The 21,221-nt window shown below is 37.3% G+C and overlaps 1 protein-coding gene across 5 annotated transcripts in view; it reads left to right on the top strand.

Annotated features, from left to right (window-relative positions):
* Positions 1-21,221, top strand: part of ADAMTSL3 (ADAMTS like 3) — a 172,682-nt gene that overhangs the window by 12,702 nt on the left and 138,759 nt on the right. For all 5 annotated transcript variants that reach the window (XR_001557485.2, XM_015873010.2, XM_015873009.2 and 2 more), the window contains exon 3: positions 17,578-17,697. Coding sequence is in view for 4 of the 5 variants with exons in the window: in XM_015873010.2 (XP_015728496.1) it covers positions 17,578-17,697 (120 nt within the window). In the remaining variant the exon portion in view is untranslated. The remainder of the gene's footprint in view (positions 1-17,577; positions 17,698-21,221) is intronic.

Raw genomic sequence — 21,221 nt, forward strand, 5'->3', positions numbered from 1 at the left:
TTTTCTTGCAAATTGGCTGCATTTGTCCCTTTGGAAAAAAAAAAAAAATTAAAAAGATGATTTTCTTCTTATAAACCTTGCACAGTTTGAGGAGTTGTGTGTTCTGTGTGTATGTGTGTGTGTGTCAGGTTTTTAGTGTGCTATCATTGAAGAGCATTTTATTAGGGGTTCCACACCATCCCTGTTGGCAGGAATTTCTCTGAACTACTGCAGAGGGAAACATCACAACAATTCAACCAACTGTAGCAACAACTATATACTCAACAACTATAGCAAACACTATTTTTTTAATTTTTTTTTTCAAGAAGATTTAAGCAGAGTGTGGTTATCCACTTCTTGAAAACCAACGTGGTATTTTTGCCAGACTTCTATTTGGAAGATTCCTTTGAACCTGTTAAGTGGTGGCACTTTCCGCTGCGTGGTGCAGTTCTGCTAATGAACGCAAAGGGAAACACAAGCACATCATAAATAAGGAAGATATGATAGAGAGTTGATTTCTGCATGTGGCATTTTGCCTGTGCATATGAAAATTGACATCATGGTGTTGGAATGTTGACCATGTTTTGCATTTTGCTAGCTGCTTTTACTGGAAAGCACGTGTTTCAAAGGGAGTTTTCAATTTTTATAAGATTTTGTCTCCATAATAACCCGGTCTTATTTTGGAAGTAGACTTCAGCTATGAATAAAATTTAACTCGTGAAGTAAGATTCATGAGTGAATTATACAAGCATTACTAGTTAGTGTGTGTGTCTGGATTGGAATAGTTGAAGCTAACATTTAGGATTCACTGTTACCACTCAGCATTGCCTTGGTTGAAGAGAAGCTTACTATGAGAATAAATGAACTGTGAAGAGCTCTTAAAAGTAACTGCATAAATGTGGGGAAAGCATATTTGATTGCACAAAACTAATTCTTTGTGGGATTTTCACTCCTGTGCCTTCTTAACTCTATGTGTATCTGTGAAGGAAGGGAGCTAAGAAGAGAAGAGAGGCTGGCAGCAACAAATAAATGGCACTGGCCCTTCTTCTTGACAGTGATTACCTATGTACAACATTCAATCAGATTGCCTTTCAGTAATGGTCTGGCCTGTCTCTTTCATCTTCAGAATTCAACTTATTTGCCCGGAGTTTCAAGATTATTTACTCTGTAGAATATTGGCAACCCAAACTTCTCATGTCATCAAGTCTATCCAGCCCTCCTCAGAGGAGAGTTTCCTGGTACAACATCCTTGCACCTGCACATTCTTCCCCATTTGAGATCAGACCATTACAAATTTTGTGGAATCATTCTGTGCTACAGAAGCATCTTTCTAAGTCCTATAATCACGATTTCCCATGTGATATGGGATAGGCCTTGTTGCATTAATCTTTCTTTGTGTGAAGGTATAAAAGTCTAGGTGATGTTTTCAGCATCCAATATCTAAAGACTTGAGAGTTAAACATTTTTATTATTATGAGGAATTGCACATGGATCTTTACAGTAAATCAGAAGTGAACTATAGGTATTACCTGTCAGATGATAAATGCATTATTTATTGTGGAAGTGTGTGCAGGCATAGCGAAGGTAAAAGTACTAATGAAGCATTTATAGTGTGCTCTGCAAGGTGAGATTTGGTTTAAGTTTTTGTGCACAGCAGAACTGCAGGTTCCTGATAGATTCTTCTCTGCAAGTTAGAGGACTGATCTATAAAACAACAGACTGTGATTTATGTTGATGTTATTTTTAGTTGAGAAAGTGGATGCAACCAGATGTTCTTAGATGGCTAATTGGGAGCATGGCTAAGGAACGGGATGAATGATGCTTTGTGTTTAAGGATGAGGCAGCTTGCTATGCTGAATGCTTGCTCTGAAATGGGGCTTGCAGTGGCACAATTGGCCTCATGAAATGGAGGGCCACTTGCTTGATCTGTTTTGTGTGTTGGAACTGGCTGTTCAAATAAGCTTAGATGGAAGAAAATCCTATTCAGAACTGCATAATTAACTTCAGAGCAGTCAGACACTCTGGAATCTTGCACGAGGAGTGCTAGAGTTGATATGAAATCTAGGTTTGTGCAGACGTGTGATTTTAATGGGTTTTCCTCTCAGAAACCTTTCAGAAACTCTGAATACTCTTTGTGGAGGGATTTGGACTGAGGTTTGTGTCTTCTCCAGCTTTTACAATGCTCATTTGCATCCATTCCTCTATTTCAAGGCTGCTGTAGCAAGCTGTGCTGTGGACATAAGCAGTTACTATCTGAGTATCTCTGTTGCAGTGGACATTTCATTCTGATCAGTCTGGGGCTGGTGCTGTGCTCAGCTCTTGTGGGAGGTGCTGAAACAGTGAATGAAGGGCTCTCCGGGAGACCAGTCTATTTGTGGCCTCTATACAGAGGGATGTACAGGCTCAGGCTTCTCAGATGTGTAAACTGGCTCATAGGACTCCAGACCATCCATTATTTTTGCTTTATTTTATAAATTGAAAACCTCAAGTCATGGCTAATTGGGCTCCCCCCCCCCCCTTTTTTTTCCTTTTAATAATTCTTAGTGTTTCATGAGAGCACTTAAATCTAAACATCTAACTTAACATCTCAAATGTTCAATCACTCCTGTCACTTTAGCTACCTACAACTTCTAATGTTTATTCCTGGAATCCTATTTCAAGTATAGCAAGATTTGTGTAAGCTTTATTGTGAGAGGTGAAATTTAAACTTTATTAGGATTAAGTGTTTAATAATATAATTTGCTGCATATGTTGCAAATACAAGCTGCCATGAATAGATCCTCTGTTTAAAAAAAGAGCATTTGATATGTTATATATGGACTTAAATCCAATATGTTGTTATCTTTTACTAAAGGAAATTATAAGAAGAGATTTACAGAGAAAGGTTTATTCTATTAATGTCTTAAAAACACTTCTCAACCAAAGTTGATTGCAGTTTCTGTAATTTTCCTATGCTTAAAAAGTGCTGTACATAACTTCCTTTGTTCCTTGACAATTATTCTGAAAATAATACAAGTTTGACTATTCTTCATATTTGTGAGGGGAGAAAAAAATATTAGCAGTAGTGCTAGGTGAATATTTATTTAACTGGGGTACCCTGTTTTTCTATTTGTCTACTCACAGCAGACTTAAGCACAAGACTTCCTGTTATATTAGTGGAGTCTTTTAATGTGATATTTATACCTGGTAAAGAACTGGGAGAAAGGCTCTCCCTTCTCTGCTAGTTCCCTGCCTCCCAGGAAACAGCAGAATGGGACACACTGCTTTATAATAGCTATCAGGTTTTGTCTTGTTGCTGAAGGTGCAAAAATAGGAGCAGCGCAGCCTTGTATTTTCCCAGTCCGCATGAGGTGTATGGTTAATCTGAAATGCTAGTGATTGGTTTGGATTCTTACCTCTTTAAAGACAAATCAGAATAATTCCTTGTTTCTTGTTGGCTGTAATGAATGACATGTCTGTAGCCTCATCTTGGAGGACTTACTTTAGGTAGAGAATTGGTGGTGGTGGTTGTTTTTTTTTGTTTTTTTTTGTTTTTAAAGAAGCTGATTCTGTTTTCTAATAGAACAATTTGCAGTCAGACCCTTGTTCTTTTATTAAAGATAGAGTGGCATATAATGTGAAGGAAGTAGCATCACTAAGAGAGAAAAAGCATGGGGAAGAAAGTCATTAAATCATTTTCCTGCTGTTTTCTACAAAACAGCAACAAATTTCAGACCTCGTGTGGATGTGTAGGATTCCCTTCAGCGTTTCTACTAGGAACTATAAAAAGCTTGCATAAAGGCACAGAATAATTATAGCCTGAGTCAGGCCAGCACACTGGCTTTATTCACTATAATCAGGATAAAAGAATATCTTGGCAAAAATAACTGGGCTCTGAAATAGAGATGTTCAGGACTGATAATTCCAAGCACAGCCAAAGTTAGAGAGAAATACACAGGTTAAGATTTATGTTCAGGTCTCATTATTTGAAATGGATGCTGTTTAAGTTTCATATAATAACATTTTACTCTGTACAGAATGCAGAGGAAACCAGGCCTTTTAAAGGCTGCAAATGAAAACAACTGAATTACTGCCACAGTTAACTTTAGTGTGGTGAAACTGTGAGTGAACTATCTTACTGTCTGCAATTTGTAAAGCAGTGGAGAATGTGAAGAGATGTATAAATACACGGAGTAAGAACACACCAGCTGACTCTAGAGCACAGTATTCCATGCCATTGTTTGCAAGTTCACTAAGTCATATAGATCCTCGCTTCAATAGGTTTTAGTGTAATGATGTCTTCGCCCTGAGATGCAGTAATAGATACATAGGGCAAAAGGAATCCTCTGCAATTAAATATAAAGGCAGAAGAATTTATTTTCTTGTCTTCACACAGGCCATTGTTCTTGGATTCTGTCTGTATTTTTAAAAGTTTTAGAATGCTAAAGACAAACATGAGAATCTGGAACCATGCTAAAGCTTTAGATATTGAACTGTTAGGGCTGGCCTCCTAGCTCACATTAGCTTGTACTGGCAAACTAAGAGCTGACTGTGGATAAGAGAATTCAGAGGAGGTTATTACCGCAGATCCATCCAAAACTGCTCAGGAATAGTTGAAAAATATTTTGTAGGAATAGTGCCCTTCTGTAAATCTTCAAAATTAAACTATGCTGTCGAGAATTCAGTTTAACCTTATGTGCAAATGGTAGCAGTAAAATAGAAGCTGCTGGATGTGTAAGGATATGTGGGTTTGCACTGCCGGTTATAGAAATCAGGCACATATTTAGCACTCTGCATTTGCTTTTGCTGCTTTTGAAAACAATGAGCTGAGTATCTCTTGTCCTATAAGAGGCATGGCAGCCTTTCAGAAGACGAGGTCAAGTGGACAAACCAAGATTATGTGTACTCTGGTAAATTCAATAAAACTGCTTTTGAAAAGCTGTTTAGGCATGCGCTCCTACTTCTGAGAAAGATAGTAATGTTTACAATTGAATTGCTGAAACAGTGGAGGCTGAAACACTAGCCTACAAGTTGTGTATGCCAGAACTAATTTCTCATCTTGTGTGCAAGACAGATACATTAACATAGACTTAATCGTACCAGCAGGTCAATCCCTCCAGAACTTTTCTTGTATTGGTTGTGATAGCAGAGCTTTTCAGCAGCTTGACTAGAGCCTTCCCTTTTCAGTTGCCTCTAATTTTTGAGATGCTGGTAACTAGGCGCACTCTGAAAAGTGATCAATCCTGCAGTTAGGTTCTTCAAACTGTTAGAAAAGAATGTTTATCTTGCTATCCATCTGTTACGCCATCATAAGCTTCAGTGTGGTATTCTGAAGGAGCAAAATTATTCTGTTAAATTTCCTGTAGAAAGATAATCATTATTGGAAAACAATGTTTGACTTATGACATGTCTCAATTCATGTGTCTTGGGAGCTATCCATTGTATGTACACATCTGCTCCTGCACACCCACACAGGATGGGAAGATATTCCTCCACAGGAAGGTCTTCCGTTCCCCTCAGTATGCAGGTGGTATGTATTGGCAAATCACATATTGTGGATATGGTAGCCAAGTTCCCAGAGTCTTGCACACACAGTGAAGCAATTCGCTCAACATCAGCTGCTCAAATGAGAATACAAGATGGATGACTAAGAGTTTAATCGTATGCCCCATCTTTCAATGTGATGCCTATTTTCGCTTGATCTTGCTACCGGTTACACTCAAAATACAGAAACTAAGAGGTTTAAGACTGTTATTGAGATCAGTGTTGGTGAAGGCACGTAGTATTTAAAATATTTTAAATAAAACAGTAAAACAAGTTGCGTTTAGGAGGGCTTAATGCTTTTCTTTTGATTCCAAAACGCTAGTCAGTGTGCTTCCTTTGTGCTACAGATTGTATTCAGTATTTTTCTATTCTTTTTTTGTTTTTGTGTTTATTGAATGTCTTTCTCTAATCCTCTGGATCATTTTAAAACTGCTTCATTAAATTTACTTACTGGTCACAGAAGACAAGTGATAAAGTCAAAGTGCTTAAACTATTCTGATTAAGGCAATCATCCTATTCTGAATTAGCCGTTTCTGTCTTCATTTTGTCTGACTTGCTCAGCTTTGTCTTTTAACATTTCAGCAATTCCAGTTCATTTAGAGGATTTATTCCATTCCTCCCAGGAGCGAATCTGTGTTTATCTTTTCTCACCTCCGTAGAAGCCCTTTCCCCTCCACCTTATCAGTCGTTCACCATTACTGTCCACATCGTTTAGAAGAACAGAAAAGAATCATTAAACTAATGACCATTAGTCTTAACGGTTGTCTGCTAACAGATGACTGCAGTGTCTGTCATGTGAGCTTTCGATTGCTGTTTTTTTCCTAGCATTAAAGCACAGTTACCAAAGTAGTGGCTTATTAGGAAGTGTAATGAAATACTGCCAGTTAATGTTAGCAGAAGAATTGTGACCCAGAAGGGGACTATCTTGAGATTAATGGTAGGTCTTCTTTCATGCTGCCTCTTTTCATATTTGGAGACTTTGTTTCTTTGGGGAGCTTCTGCTTCTTTTGTTACATTGTTTGCTTTCATTCATGTGTTGACTTTGTTCCAGTCTGACTTTTCTTCATTAATGCTGGACAGTGTGTATGGCTCAATACAATAAGCAATTAAAACTTTGCCCTGCTTGAGATGCTTTCACTGGCAAGAGAAAACAGAAGACAAAGTACACTTGGAGCACAACTTCTTTCCATCCTCAAAAAGATAAAGAGGAAATGAGAAAGGGGATGGATCAGGGTAACTTTTGGCCTCACTAGTCTGAGGGAATAGAGTTCAGCTGATTCAAGTAAATGTGAAGCTGAGTAGGTTAAGTATGGAACAGCATAAATATGTGGTTGAAGAACTGAATTGCAGCATTTGAATAGTGAGTCAGGGAAAGCATTTCAACAGCGAAAGGTTTGGTGGGGATGACAAAGAGCCTGGATTCTCTGGTAAAGAACTCAGTGATAAATGACAAGAACAGAGGTACTAGTAAGATGGAGATAATGATTTCTTAGGGATTAAAGAAGTTCTACTAGGAAGTAGTGTGCTTTCCCTGATGGCTGATGTGTCATTGTGCTCTTCTGATGGTAAGAACAAAAAGCTCTGGAGTATTTGCAAAATGCATTTGAGACTTAGAGACTGCGTGCTGTGAACAGTTTCTTTTGGGAATTTCTCTTTAAATTCCTGCTGAAACAGGTGTGCACACGTGGAGGGCGCTTGGCTGAAAGGCATTCACCTCACGTGCCTTATTAATAGCCTTAAACCAACATTCCTGCAGCCAAGCCATGACCATTTAACTGCTTCCTTATTGTGAAAATGTGCCTGGCCGAGTCAACGTGCTGGGCTGCTTAGTCCATAAACCCTGCTAAGGTACTTATTGCAAGAGGGAAAGAAGGGTAGATGAAGAATTGGGTTAATATCACCAGAATTATCAGAAGTGGTGGAAAACTAATGGTGGAAAAATCATTTTCCTTTCCATGTGTTAGGCACGTTCATGTGGTTAGCTGCTCCAAATCATAAGTTGGCCTGAGAGTGAACATCTGGCTGGGGCGTTCTCTGCAGCCTAATTTCTTTCAGGTGAGAAAGGATTCATCTATGAGAAGTAACAGAGGAGAAGTAGTTTGATTATTTACACTCTTATTCAGGGTGGTCTGTCTTTGCAACTGGAATTCTGAGACATTTTTGAAGATCTATGAGCAAGATGGTAGCAGGGCTCTCAGTGCTCCTTTGAATAAAGGTGGGTGAAAACCAGCATCACAGCACAGGCTCTCATCTTCCATGAGCTGGCAGTACCAGCAGTGTGTTTATAAGTATTTGACTATATGCAGGTGATGTTAGGCCATTACACATGTCCTTTCCCATCCTAACTGAAGAAAAGGGAGAGAAGTGTTTCTGACTGTAAAGGACTGTAAAATATAGCAGGGGAAAAAAAAAAAGGCAAACCAAACAGCCCTTGTCCAAAGGTCTGAGGAGGAAACTAGGCAAAGTAATAGCTAGAATTTCATCAGTGAAATTTAACTCAATGTGAAACAATTAGGTATATTCTCTTTTCCTTTGTATCTGTTAAATTGTGACTAGAATCTTCTCTGAAATATTTCCTATTTATTTATTTTTTAAATAAGTGATGAACTTACTGCAGAGATTTCTTCACCCACTCATCTCTATGGCAGTGCTGTGCAGGAGGTTGTGTTGGTACTCTTGGAACGTGCTGGAGGAGTTCTGGCGCCGCTGAGGTTGTTCTGCGTTTACTTGAGTGATTTCACTCTTTTAATCTGGATGTGCCCAAACCCTTACACAGCCTTATCTACATGTATTTGTTTTTTGGAAGTCACTAAAGGAGGTCAGCAAACACTGCTGATCAGTCAGATTGTTCTCACGTCTTGCACTTAGCTGTAGTTACTTTAGTGTAGCTGAGTGACCTTTGTTGTATGCCAAGTATATTCTTAGAAGGGTATGTTATGAATTTATATGTATTTACTATATTTATCCTGCAGTAAAATGATTTTCATCTGAAGAGGAATCTCACTATCTTATTCTTCATGAGATTCAATTTTCTTTCATTTATCTGGATTATACCTAATTTTTTTAAAGGACTCTGGCAGTCTTATTCATTGAAAGACTTTGTGGTGGTAGATGTTGATTTTTGGAAAAAATCTTTTTAAATATTTCTATCTTCTTGATCAGTCAGTTATTTACTTGGCAAGCTCTTTTAGTTGTACTTCAGTTTTGGGCCATTTGATTTTTTCAATGTAGTTGCACCAAATATTCCAGTTCTTTATGGTGGTGAGTTTGCCTGTGTTTCCAGGTTGGATTCTTTTATGAGAATTTGTAGTCATTTACAGTAGCAGAGCAAATTCATAAGCTACATCTCACTGTTTAATCCATGACAAGCACCATGCTGTTGCTAATGACAACACTGCGTGAGCAGTATGCGATGATCAAAAATTGCTATTACTAAGGCAGGGTTTTTTTGGTCTGGATTACTTGCCAATTTTCCCTTGCCACCTGAATAGGAAACAGTTGTACTGAGACAGGGCAGGGGAGAGCTCCCTGTCATTAGCTGTGCAAGGTGTGGCAAAGTCTGGTGACGCATGGAAAGGAGTTGCTGCTCAGTCTGTCCCACATTACAAAGGCCTCTTTTTATATTTGCACTAGTTAATGTCTTTATTTAATGTCAAGATCTTCAGTGACAGAAGTACATAGTGGCTTAGTATTCTTTTTTTCCCCTTAAGTGCTGTGGTTTTTAGTACCATTCCACTGCCCCACACGTTTCCCTTCCTTGTGCTTTCATTATGCAACAGGAATTCTCTTAAAAAAATCTGGATCTGCCACTAGTTCTAGCAGGTGTTTGGCTTCTGAGCACCGGAGTTCTGTTCCTTATGCAGCATATGGATGAGAATTTCACTGCCCTTAGGCACAATTTCAACTGAAGTATATGAAAAGCATGTTACAGTGTCAGTTCAAATTATATCACTATTACAGGAAAAAAGTCTAAAGGAAATTAAATACAAATAATCACACCAACATAACATAACATTAATAACATTAAGGTTATAATTTAAATTAAAAAGAATAGGGAAAATCTGAGTCAGGAGTCCAATGTCATTTTTAGCCAGACTCTCCTGAGAACAGACATTGTAGAAGGTGGATAGTGACAACTTAGAGTAATATGAGATCTCTTGATGAATAGCATTATAACACTAGAGCATAGAACTAAGCAGATTTTCTCACTAGGTATAATATACTGCATATGAACAAAGTGTTGTGTGAAGTTTTTTTCCTACTTTCTCTCATCAATAGGCTATCTATCTGATTACAGTTACCTTATTCCAGTATATGACAATGTGCTGGGTCCCATGTTGCTTGCATATAAAAACTTGAAATGCTGACTACCTGCCTTACTTTCCTCAATGTGTTTAAACCTGCATGTGGACAGGCTGACCACATCTATCTCAGATACAGTTCCCTAAATTCTGAACCTTGTATATTCAGGTAGGTTTGTGTGCGTCACGGTAGTGAAATGAAAACAAGGGAACATTTTGCACATGCAAAGCTCCTCACAGAGCAGTGTGATAAAGTTTTACCTGATCCAAATTCTTGCTTTATGTTGCCTTCCCATTTAGGTCCAGCTCTTGGTTACCTATAAACATCTGCACCTTTCTTATTCCCTGTCTTTAGCATTATTAGGGTTATTATCATGCTAGATGAGGAGGTAAAAAGGAAAGGAAAATCTGACAGAAAAGTGTGCTGTTCCCCTTGCCCAGTTGTTTAGTGCTCTGTATTTCACTAGTAGAGCATGAGGCATTTGCAGCCTGTAGGTTGCTGCAGGCTCTTCAGCCCATATGGCCCATAATCATAATTATTTGGTGTTATTGCTAAATAATACTAATGCCTGCAGTGCATGGTTAGCTAAAGCTATTGAGTCTTTCCTGCCCTCCATGATGGTAGCTCCTGCTGCTTGCTGAAGGGGTTGCCTTAAATCATTTCTCACTTTGTTTTATTCTTTAATCCTTAAGCAATCTGAGTATCTTCAATCAGCACATGTTGCTTTGTAATTCTGCTGCCTCTAAAGGTGATTTTACATTACCTAAACTATGTTCTTTTTTTGCATTTTGTAAATCTCCTATTCCTAAGGGATTATATTCCAGTCTTCTTCAGTGTGTGACGGAAGGAGACGTATGGGCAGAGTGTCCATACAGAAACAAGCAAGGTTGTCTATTTACTGCATCAGTGCCCATTACCTTGATAGCAACATCACAGCTAAGCAAGGAAAAAGCTCTCTCACTGTGTAGTGGTGATGATAAAAGAAGTTAAAACAAGGCTTTTTTGAATACTATAAATAATATATGTAATACTATAAATAATAAGTTTATCGTAATTTCCTTACTAAAAACACTGACAGTATTTTTGTAATGCATTTATTTTCCTATGGAGACTATAAGACCCTTAGAAACCTAAAGTGAATGAATGGGAGTTCCAAATGAATGCGCTCTAATAATGCAGAAAGCATTTGATTTAAGACAAGAATTTTTCCAATTATTAGGTTAATAAATAATAAAATGTAGAGTTGGTTTGGATAGAGTTGAACATATGGTGAAAGAAAGGATAATGACTATTTTAGAGCCTTCACTTAGTTATCTTCACTTTTTTTAGGCATAAAAGTCTGTTCTATCAAATGAATTTTTGCAGCTTCAACCTAAGAAAAAGTATAAGAAATGAAAATGAATGCACCTGCTTATCTACTCTTTTGGCCCTCTAAAAGAACAAGCCCCAGCCAATGAACTGGTAGATTCTTTCTTTAACATTCAGAGCTATTAGCATTTTATGTTAGAAGTCAATGCTTTTAAGACAAGTTGCTGAAGCAGTAAATAAGCAAAGAAACAAAACCAATAATATTACTCGTGATGTGTGTTCAGAAGCTACAAGCTCAAGGTTGAATTGCCTTCCCTCCTCAGCAGGTACAGCCTTTGCCATCATATTGCTGGCAGCCTCTCACTGCAATGCTCGTGATGTGTTCAGTGCAGTTTCTCAGCATCTTTAAGGAGACTAAAAGCAGATGTCATTCTGTGCTGAGCTTATAAATTGCGTCACCGCAGTGGCAGGGAATCGGGGATAGGGATTAAAAATTACTTTTTTCTTCTTTTTGGTACGTAATTTCCTCTTTCCTTGTGGTAAATCCATATCTTTGGGAGCCTTTTTTTCTTGTTCTTAGGAACAGACTTGATGTACACTTTTTGTATGTGTAATTCTACTCTCACTGGTAATTGTACTCTTAATATCCAGACTTCTTGGTATATGTTTTATCCATATGCTATAAAATTGCTTTCAAACTGGCTCTAAATATTGTTGTATCAATTCCCCCAAAGGCTAAATTAAAGGCTCAGGATGTAATGAGGTATTACGTATTTTGAAAGCAGAGTCTGATCCACACTCACTGACTTGCTGATAATAATTGGAAATGAACAGTGTCAGGTTCATCTTGTCTAGGAGTGCTGTATTTTCATGATGACTTTTCTTTTACATTAAAGTAGGTAGCACTGAGTAACATTATTCACAGGCCTAATAGTAGGTGTAATATTATAAGAGGTGTAGTCCTGCTGTAGATATATGTATTTTTAGGCCTTGGTTCTGTAAGGCTGTTGGTGGGAGCTTTGTGACTGATACAGCTGGGAACAACTTCAGTCTCCTGGTGTGAATCTTTCAAAAGCAAATTCAGAGCCCTTCAGTCTTTCAGAAAGAATATAGTCTGCCTAACACAGCTGAGAAGGGGCTTCGTTGGAGAAAGGAAAACTCTAGGGTTTGTTTTTCCAGAAGAAATATGAAGTGAAGTTAATATTTAAGTTGGGTTTTGAAAGTAAATTTTAAAATGTGGTTGGACTTGCTGTGCATGTTAATCTGACAAACGTGTTTACAAGTTATTCAGCATGCAGATGCAGTTTCTCTTTTGTCTTTTTTTCCATCTTTAAGGAAAAAAATGGCTTTTGGAAACTAATACTTCCAAGACCGTGACTCATTTTCCCCTTCCAACAAGAGCTACTAAAAGAGTCTTGGAAGGATAGAGAGCAAACTGCATTCACCATGCTGGCTGGTTCAGAATTTACCTTGGTCATGACAGTGCAATTACTCATAGCTGTGAAGCCCTAGGTGACAGAGCATTATCTTTCATCTGTTCCCCCTTCTAAAAACAAGATGTTGAGGCAGTTTCAGGAACAGTGTGATACTATGTCATCTTTGGCGTTTAAAATCGATCATTTGGGAGCTTTCATTTTGTTTTCATTGCCATGTGAAGCAGTTCGTTCTGTTTTTGCTCCATATTCTTAGCAAGCACGTGGACTTAGTTAGGGAAGGACTGATTTAAGTGTAGGTAATGTCGATCTGCATTAGCTGTATGAGTACAGTTCTTGTTTTGCCTCTTAATGTAGTTTTTGGTGCCAAGGAAACTCCAAAATTAAAACCTACTATGTTTAAAAGATTAAAAATGTTTGTACCTGAAAGATTACTGGTGCATTTCTAATTATCTTCAAGTCATTTCTTTGAAATGTTTAATTCCGTTTTCTCATCTTTTTGACCTTTACTCCTCTGAGCAGAAAGTTCAGTTTCTAAAGCTACTCTTGCTTATATATAAATACAGAACAATTACTTTCCCGTCTTCTAATAGCTAAGATTAAATAGCGTCACAGCATATTATCATGATGTTCAATTGAACTTTGCAATAGCCTTTGTATCAAATGATTTCCAATAGTTGTAGACTAAACTACATTTTTCAATTTACTTGAGATTACAATAACAGTTTAAATCCTTGGATGAAATTCTTAATCTGTACCTTAGAAGGAAGGAAAGAACAATGATTAATATTTAATCTCTTAGTCACAGGGAAGCTCTACCTTTTTACTTTATTGCTCTGATTTAGCAATTAGAGTTGGATGGCAATAATTAGTGTGAATCCTGGGTACTCAGGGAGAAATAGAACATTTAAAGTAGTTTACATTGTGGAGTGGTTTCAAAGTCTGCTAATAAGAATCTTTGCAGATGAATCAGTCAGTAGATGTGCACCAGCAGCATACCTAATGTGCTTCTATCACGGATAGATAATCTCTGTGATTGACTGGAGCTACTTTAAAATAAAGTCCTCTACTGCATCAAGTGGGTTTTTGGTGCTGGACGCTATTTTGATCTTCAGAGTCACTCCGTGGTTCTTTACCATGCTACTAATGACTAGAGGAAGCACTCAGCAACCATCCCTCTCTTATCTGCAGTAATGAAGAATAAAAGCCTCTAATCTACCAACTTCCACTTGCAAAGATGCTTTTATTCAGAGTAGTATATCGAGCAGTGAAATCAGGCAGCAGTAAAAATGACAGCAGGCAGGTCTCAGTGGAGGGAGATCTAAAAACCAGAGGCTTGGATATCAGCTATACATTTTGCCTTCTGCAATTGAAAGTGGAAGAGTAATTTAATCTTCAAGCACTCAGATGGAGAGTGATGAGTGAGGAAGCAATCACAACCTGAGATCAAAGCATAAGCCTTTGAATAGGCATGGTGCCATTTTACACTTCCCAGAACCTAAATACATTATCTATTTCACAGGATATTTCTCTTTGGTTGTATAGGTGGAGGGATGTAGGATGGAAGACCTTATTATTCTTGTTTTCAGTTTCTGACTAATAAGATATACGTTCTGATAAGGTTATAAAACACCCGTTTATGTTTCCAATTTTAAAATTGTCTTGTTTGTTACTACAGCAGCACCCACTTCCTTGCTATCTGATGCATTAATGGGTTTTATATAGTGATTTTTATTACCTGGTTTAAGCTATGTTGTCTTCTACTTTCTTTGTGTTTAAGGAGATCATATAAGCTGGTTTTAAATGCCTGTTCTAAATCTTAGGTGTACTTGTAATTTGACACATTTAACTTGAAGCTATTAATGTTAAACTGGCCATTAAAGAGAGTTAAAACACTAGCAGGAAATGTAATTGTTTTTTGAAACCTACACTTAGAGCCTTTAGCTTAAAACGTGAATTTATAACAGATTAGCAAAGTCATGCTGATCCCAAATATGCTATAAACCCACAGACTGTTGGAATTACATTTAGGCAAAAGGGCCCATAGAAATATAAAAGACACACAAGGAACGTGGGTAGACTCCTCAGTGGGGACTAAAATGTGCTAAAAGTAAACTGCAATTTGAATTCAGTACAATGTATAAATGAAAACATATTGGAGAGGTTCAGACAGGAACAATGCAGCTTATTTTGAGGTGCCTATAACTGTGGGGGAGAAAATATTTTGTTATTTCACATTGATCCAAAAGAGATCTTTGAGAATTAAGAGCTGTTGTTTTATAATTTTGAATTTCTATTATTTTTTTTAGAGACAATCTTCTTGATTTAGGTTGTGTGTCAGAAGTATTTACTTGGCTTTAACATCAGCTTGCCATGACAACACACTGTATTCTTAGTAGATTTTTTCTTTTAACTGAATGCTTTGCTGCATTTCTCCTTTACTTGAGTTATGCTGACAAGGTAGCAGTACCTATTGCTGCAGTTAGATCAGTGCCCAGTTAGAACCTCTTGTGTAACCTTAGAAAACATTCATCTTTTGCACCGAGTTTTTTTGTGCTTGGAAGACAGATCTTACTTGCCTTAATCTAGCAAATATTCTTCTGCTTCTCCAGTGGCTTGCTGTTCATTAGCTTTTGATACAGAAGTTGAATGCGTGTGGGATTAAACCCTTGTTTTTCATGTAATATTTATTACATCATTATTTTAGCTTCAAATGTTGGCATCTTTTATATTCAAAGCATAATACTGATGAATGTCCAACAGTTTTCTATTTTAAAATATTTATATTACAAAGATGAGAAGCACAAGCCAGTTAATCACTGCATATCCTACTGGCAAACTTGTTTATGGGAAATTAAGCAGCAGTATGATATATACATTTTTATAAGAAGTGTGGAGTGATCAGGATTTCTTATGTTCTGGAGTCCGATAGCTCTTTCCAAAATATTGTGATAAATTGCTAGTAATTAGTACTATTCCTTTCCGAAGTATTTTACAAGTGTAATTTAAAATGCACTGTTAGTACAGTCTACTTGACATTGTAACTGCAATTTACACGTGGGGAAACTGAGGTAGAAATGTTAAGTACTTTAAGCCAGGCCACTAGAGATTTAGAATGCGTATCTCTTATCCATTAGCCCTCTGCTGAAATCATAGGATTACATCATTGCCATATTCCTTCACATAAGATCTATTGATATTCCATTGACACCAGTGGGGAGAAACGCCAGATTATGTCAGCCAGCTTCACGTCTGGGCTACACTGAACATGTCAAGCCCTGTGTGAGCTGCAGCCAGCTTGGATTCAGCATGAAGCTGTAACTGCAAACCTCTCTTTGTTACCTTATGGGGAAAGTACTGTTATCAAATGGAGGCTTTATTCTTCATATGCTGCGATTTACTTCGACATAAATAAGATCAGTTGGCTACGGTGTACAAGTGATACTGCTGGTATAACAGGCTTTAGAGAATGTCGTGATAACATGATGCGAACATGAATTACTCTTATGCAGGTCTGATGGAAAAAATCCTCTTCAAAATCTTGTTCAAACTTGCATGCTAGTGTGTGACCTTTTACCCTGGTCTAGACATGTCCTAGCTATTTCTAGTTTACATGAAGATTGCTTGATTTAGGACAAGTGTGTTAATTTACTGCTTGTCACGAATGATGAGGTTTACAGTCTGAGAAAGCTGACAGCTTCTTCTTTGCAGAACAGAGTAAGCAACAGCAGTGTAAGCTTCTCCAGACCCATACTGTGCATGGCTTGTCATCTGTTTTTTATGAGATAAGTTGTGAGCTTCAGCAAGTGAATTCTCTGCACAAGAGAGGAACTACAGAAGCTCTTACTTATTTTTCTGCTACAAACTGGTTGAATGACATAGATGATTTTTGAAATCTCTTTTCATCTGATGCTGAGGTTACACTCCTCTTGCTTGGTACAGTTCTAGCCAACAGTCTAGAAACTGGTTGATGACAACTGTTAATGTAAGAATTATTACATATGTCAAAATATAAGAAACAGTTTAATTAAACCCCATTTATTAAGCTGACTTGTTGGGAAGCGTCCAGCAGTAACTTGTGCAATTCATGCTTTTTTTCTTCCCTAGAAGGTTTCAACCTCTTGGAAGGGCAAGGATGTAAAATTACCTTCCCACTCTTTACTTACCCTATCTGGATTCAGTGCTCTCCTTTCAAAACACGACTGCTCATTTTTCTCTTACATACAGATATAGCTTTCTAGGATAAAGCTCCTGCTTTAATTTAACATGAAGGATGTAAGTGTTAGTGTGGTGCATATACTGTGTTTGGGATGCGTTAAACCTGAAGTACAGTGAGAGCGCGTTCAACCAGTATGTGTTCAGCATGCTTAGTATTTTCTACATGTGCTATAGCTACTGAACGTGCATACATTACTTAGGAAAAATCATATTTGTCTAATAAGGGCTCAGGAGTCGGCAGCTAATTTGGAGGTATGGATGCAAACAGAATTAACTCATCTAGAGCTCAAAACAGGCTGCTCTTCTGCTCTGTTCTCAAAAGCAGTTCACCGATTGCAAACAACTTAAAGAGCTTTCATAGATCACTGCCTAGTGTTCAGTTCACCATCCAAGAAGATGTCTTCCAAGCTATGGTTCTGCTCTTCTGTCCTGTGAGAATAGAGATGCTGTATTTTATACATCAGACTTTCTAGTGAAGCGTGTAAGAAAAGAGAAAGCATTGGTTCCATGTTGCTTTTTTAGTATCATTTTCACTGTCTTTCAGCTGTGATAGTTGATGAGTTAGAACCACTTAAATAACTGTTATACCATCTTTGCTACTGAGACATCTTGTTTGCTTTTGAACTTCTGTAAGAGTTTGGCATTTTCTTATCACGGACTTTAGGAATGCAATATCCCTCACTAAGTATTATGCTTTAAAAACATGTAACTTTTTTTCATGAGTTCAGAGCTAACCATTTTCACTGAATGCATTTTTAAAATCTTGTCTTGTGTCTTCAGTAGCAGTAATGTGGTGTTTCTGAATCTCTTACAGACGAGAGCAGAGCAGTCCCAAGGTGCATACTTCTTGCCTGAGTTTGCCCTTTCTCCACAGGGGAGTTTTCTTGAGGATACCACAGGGGAACAGTTCCTCACGTACCGTTATGATGACCAGGTCAGTATGCTATATGTGAAAATGACAGCACATTCATTTAACTCTGACATGTGGATTACTCTAAATTAGGAAATAGCGTACAGTGTCCTTAGAAGGTGCAACAAGTGATAGCAAAACAAAAATGAAGGCTCTTGAAGTAAATAGTAAAATAATAATAATAATAATAAATTTTAGAAAGTAAAAATAATAGATCGAAAAACTTGTGGAAGATCTTTGGGGGATGTAATAGAAATGAAAGCAACTGTGTTTTAATTATGGGTTAATAGATGTTGATAGTATTGTAAAGCAAACAAAAGAACAACAAAGGTGTGGAATTAGAGGTTATTGTGATGTGTGTGAATTGGTTGGCCTATCCTTAACTGACTTATTTCTTGGAGGAATTTAATTGCATTTTCTTTCTTGTGAAACGTCAACAAATTCCATTTGCAGTGTTTTCAGCAGGGAAGGTTGGGTGCACTATAAAGAAACAAATGCAAGGCGGAATAACACATGAAGCAGAGTATTTAGAAAGCAACATATTATGTATTTTAAAGTTAGACGCTTTAACGCTTTCGCCAGATCCATTGAAACATTAGGTTAAACATGGAATATAGATAAAAATGTAAAGAAAGGAACATGAAAGAAATGCTGTTAATGTTGGCAAAAGATCTGAAGTAAACCTAGGAAATGCGTGGCATGCTGTGGAAATTTACTCATGCACAATGTGTTCCAGAAGTCAGTTGAAACTCCACATCAAAACAGTCTGAATTACACAGACACTTACAGTACATGTCTTAGTGGAAGAGGAGGGAGTTTTTTAGGAAACAATCTCCAAAAAAAGCTGAACTTGCTTTGCAGTCACAAGGTATGATTCTATATAGTGATTAGCAGTTTGAGTTTGAAAGACGGTCTCCTCACTGGAGCTATTTAGAGAAAGCTTGTTTATCGGCTGCCTGCTCTAAGGAAAGAGGAGAACTGAGGCAAATGTTAGAATGAAGAGCCATTCAGGGGGACAAAAAGAAGTGAAGAAGATGAAGAAAGCATGCAGAGATCCCGTAAGCTAGCTGAATGTATTTTAATATGTTTATGGTAATTAGTACCTGAGAATTGTTATTCATCTATAGAAAAATTTACATGTAAGATGTCCCCCAGAGGGAAAAAAAACAAAACAACTGGCAAAGCAATAACTTTGAGTACAGTAAAATGCAGCTGTGACCCAGGCTGCATTTAATGACAATAGTAGAAAAACCCTGTGAAGGTTATATACCAGAATCATCTTCCATTAAATGGAGCACTTCTTAGGCAAGACAATAAATCAGATATAACTGAGGGGTAGTACAAACAGTCCATTCAGATAGACTTACTATCTGAATAGCATTGATGATTTAAAAACAAACAAACAAACAAAAAACCAAAACAAAAACAATTCCCACTCCCCATAAAACCTCTAGTACCGGTGTAGCTGTATGTAGAAGTCTGTTCCAAGCTCAGTTGCCTTTGTTGGAAAGTTTTTCCATCAGTTTCTTTGGGATCTGAATCAGATCTTGGTTAGAGCCGACTTCTTTCACAAATGTAACTCGGATCTTCACAGATCTGTTCAAGAATGAGTAGTATAAATTTGAGTTCTTGGAGCTCAGTGATGCTAAAACATCAGAAAGTTGAAAATAAAGGCAAAGGTGCTATAATTGTTATTATTTGTTTCTCTAAAGTGAACTTCAGTCATTGAGGCTTACTAAAAAAAAAAATTAAAAAATGGGCATCTGTTGAAAGCTGGGTAAGGACTGGTCTGTGTCTGGTTTTCCTTGCTTGGTGTAAATCAAGAAATCATCTGTAACTTGAAAACAGTTATTGGTGTTGGACATTGTTCATATAATTGTAATAATGTGCAGTTATAATTTATGCTTTTGCTGAAGTGTTCACATATTCATTAATTTTCTTCTTTTTTTAAAAAAATACTCATTGTATTCTTTTCTGTGACATTCACTATGTGGATAGAATTAAGTCTTAAACCAGAGGATGAGTCTCCTTCACTGGTTAATTTCTTGAGTTTTGTAGATTGCTGTTGATAGGCATGAGGAATAGTACCCTTTTCTTATGAGTCACTTGATTTACTCCATTTTGTTGGAGTCTGTTGTTTTACTGGCAAATACCTTTAAAAAATAAATGATCTCTTTATGCTTATGAAACCACCACTTGAGGTACAGGACATCTTGTAATTATTTTTAATGCTTGAAAAGCTGACAAGCACGGTAGATCCCCAAAAGGATGTGCCAGTGAATAAAGAGGGATTTATGTAAAGCGTAAGGCCACTTTTATGTATGTAATATAGCCAACACTAGAATGGGATCAGTATAGAAATGTTGCCACGTAATCCAAAAAACCACAATAGCTTACTCTTACGCACCATAACTCAGTTTAATTTCAGCAATTCATTTTCTATGTTGTCACTGTGGATATACATTATTTCCATTTCCCTGCATGCTGGAGCTGTCCTGTGAGCGTCCATGCAGAGTCCTGGTGTTCCTGCGCATACTAAGTTAAGTTTACTTGAAAATTGGAAGAGTAAAATAAACTTGTGTATTTGGCTACAACAAATCAGAAAATACGTTTTACCAGATCTGTTTTGTGTATTAACCCTCTGTCTGTTTGTGGAAGGGAACAGAATAGATGAAAATTAGTGAGAAGTTCCTAAGAATGTTGTGCAGGAGTGGGAGAAGATTGGTGGCCTTCTGTGTCTGTTTGGCTAGTCAACAAGATAGCAAGGGCCTTGCAGAAAAAGTGATTGTTCCATGTGTTTGCAAGTGTGTCCTTCTCCTATAACTATTCCAATAAAATTTCCAGTTTGATATATGGATGGGTATTATTTCTATATAGCATCATCATCGTGATCCAAGATTAGTTTCCTTACAACCTCCAAACTCAGGAATGTTTCAGAGGGGTTTTCTTTGGCTGTTGTGTGTGATATTTTTCAAGCAGGGAGCCAGTTTAATCAGGATCATTCATTCCTTTGTTAGTAAGTAATCTCGGTAAGAAAGAACTAGCTGTTACTTGAATATTCAGAAGTATTTGCTATCTGAAAAGACAAAGCTTACAGTTTGAAATGGAAGATGAGTAAATATTAAGGGGAACACACTGTACTCTGTTCTAGCCCAGCAAAATTACATACGGATTCATGTTGTACATGTAAGACAGTACATTTTGTTCTGGTTTAGTCTGGCAAGGAGGGTGCTCTCATTTTTGCACAGGATTGTACTAACCCCTTTGCATGTTCGGTTGCTATGTGTCCATTTAAGAATTACATGCAGATGAAATTTTTGGGCTAGATAGTTTCTAAATCCAGTTAATGTCTCTTACTCCCTTTTATGTTGACCGTAGAAGAAAATAGATTAGATACTGTATGTTTATTCATTGAAGTATTTTTGTGGCATGTGGGTTTTGACACATTCTATTATCTTCTGGAAAGAAATAATAAACAGTGATTCAAAGCAAATGCTATTGAGGGATTCCGAAGGACACAAATATATACGCAGTGAATATCTTGTTAT

The sequence above is a fragment of the Coturnix japonica genome, chromosome 10 (genome assembly GCF_001577835.2).
Source record: "Coturnix japonica isolate 7356 chromosome 10, Coturnix japonica 2.1, whole genome shotgun sequence".
Lineage (NCBI taxonomy): Eukaryota > Metazoa > Chordata > Aves > Galliformes > Phasianidae > Coturnix > Coturnix japonica.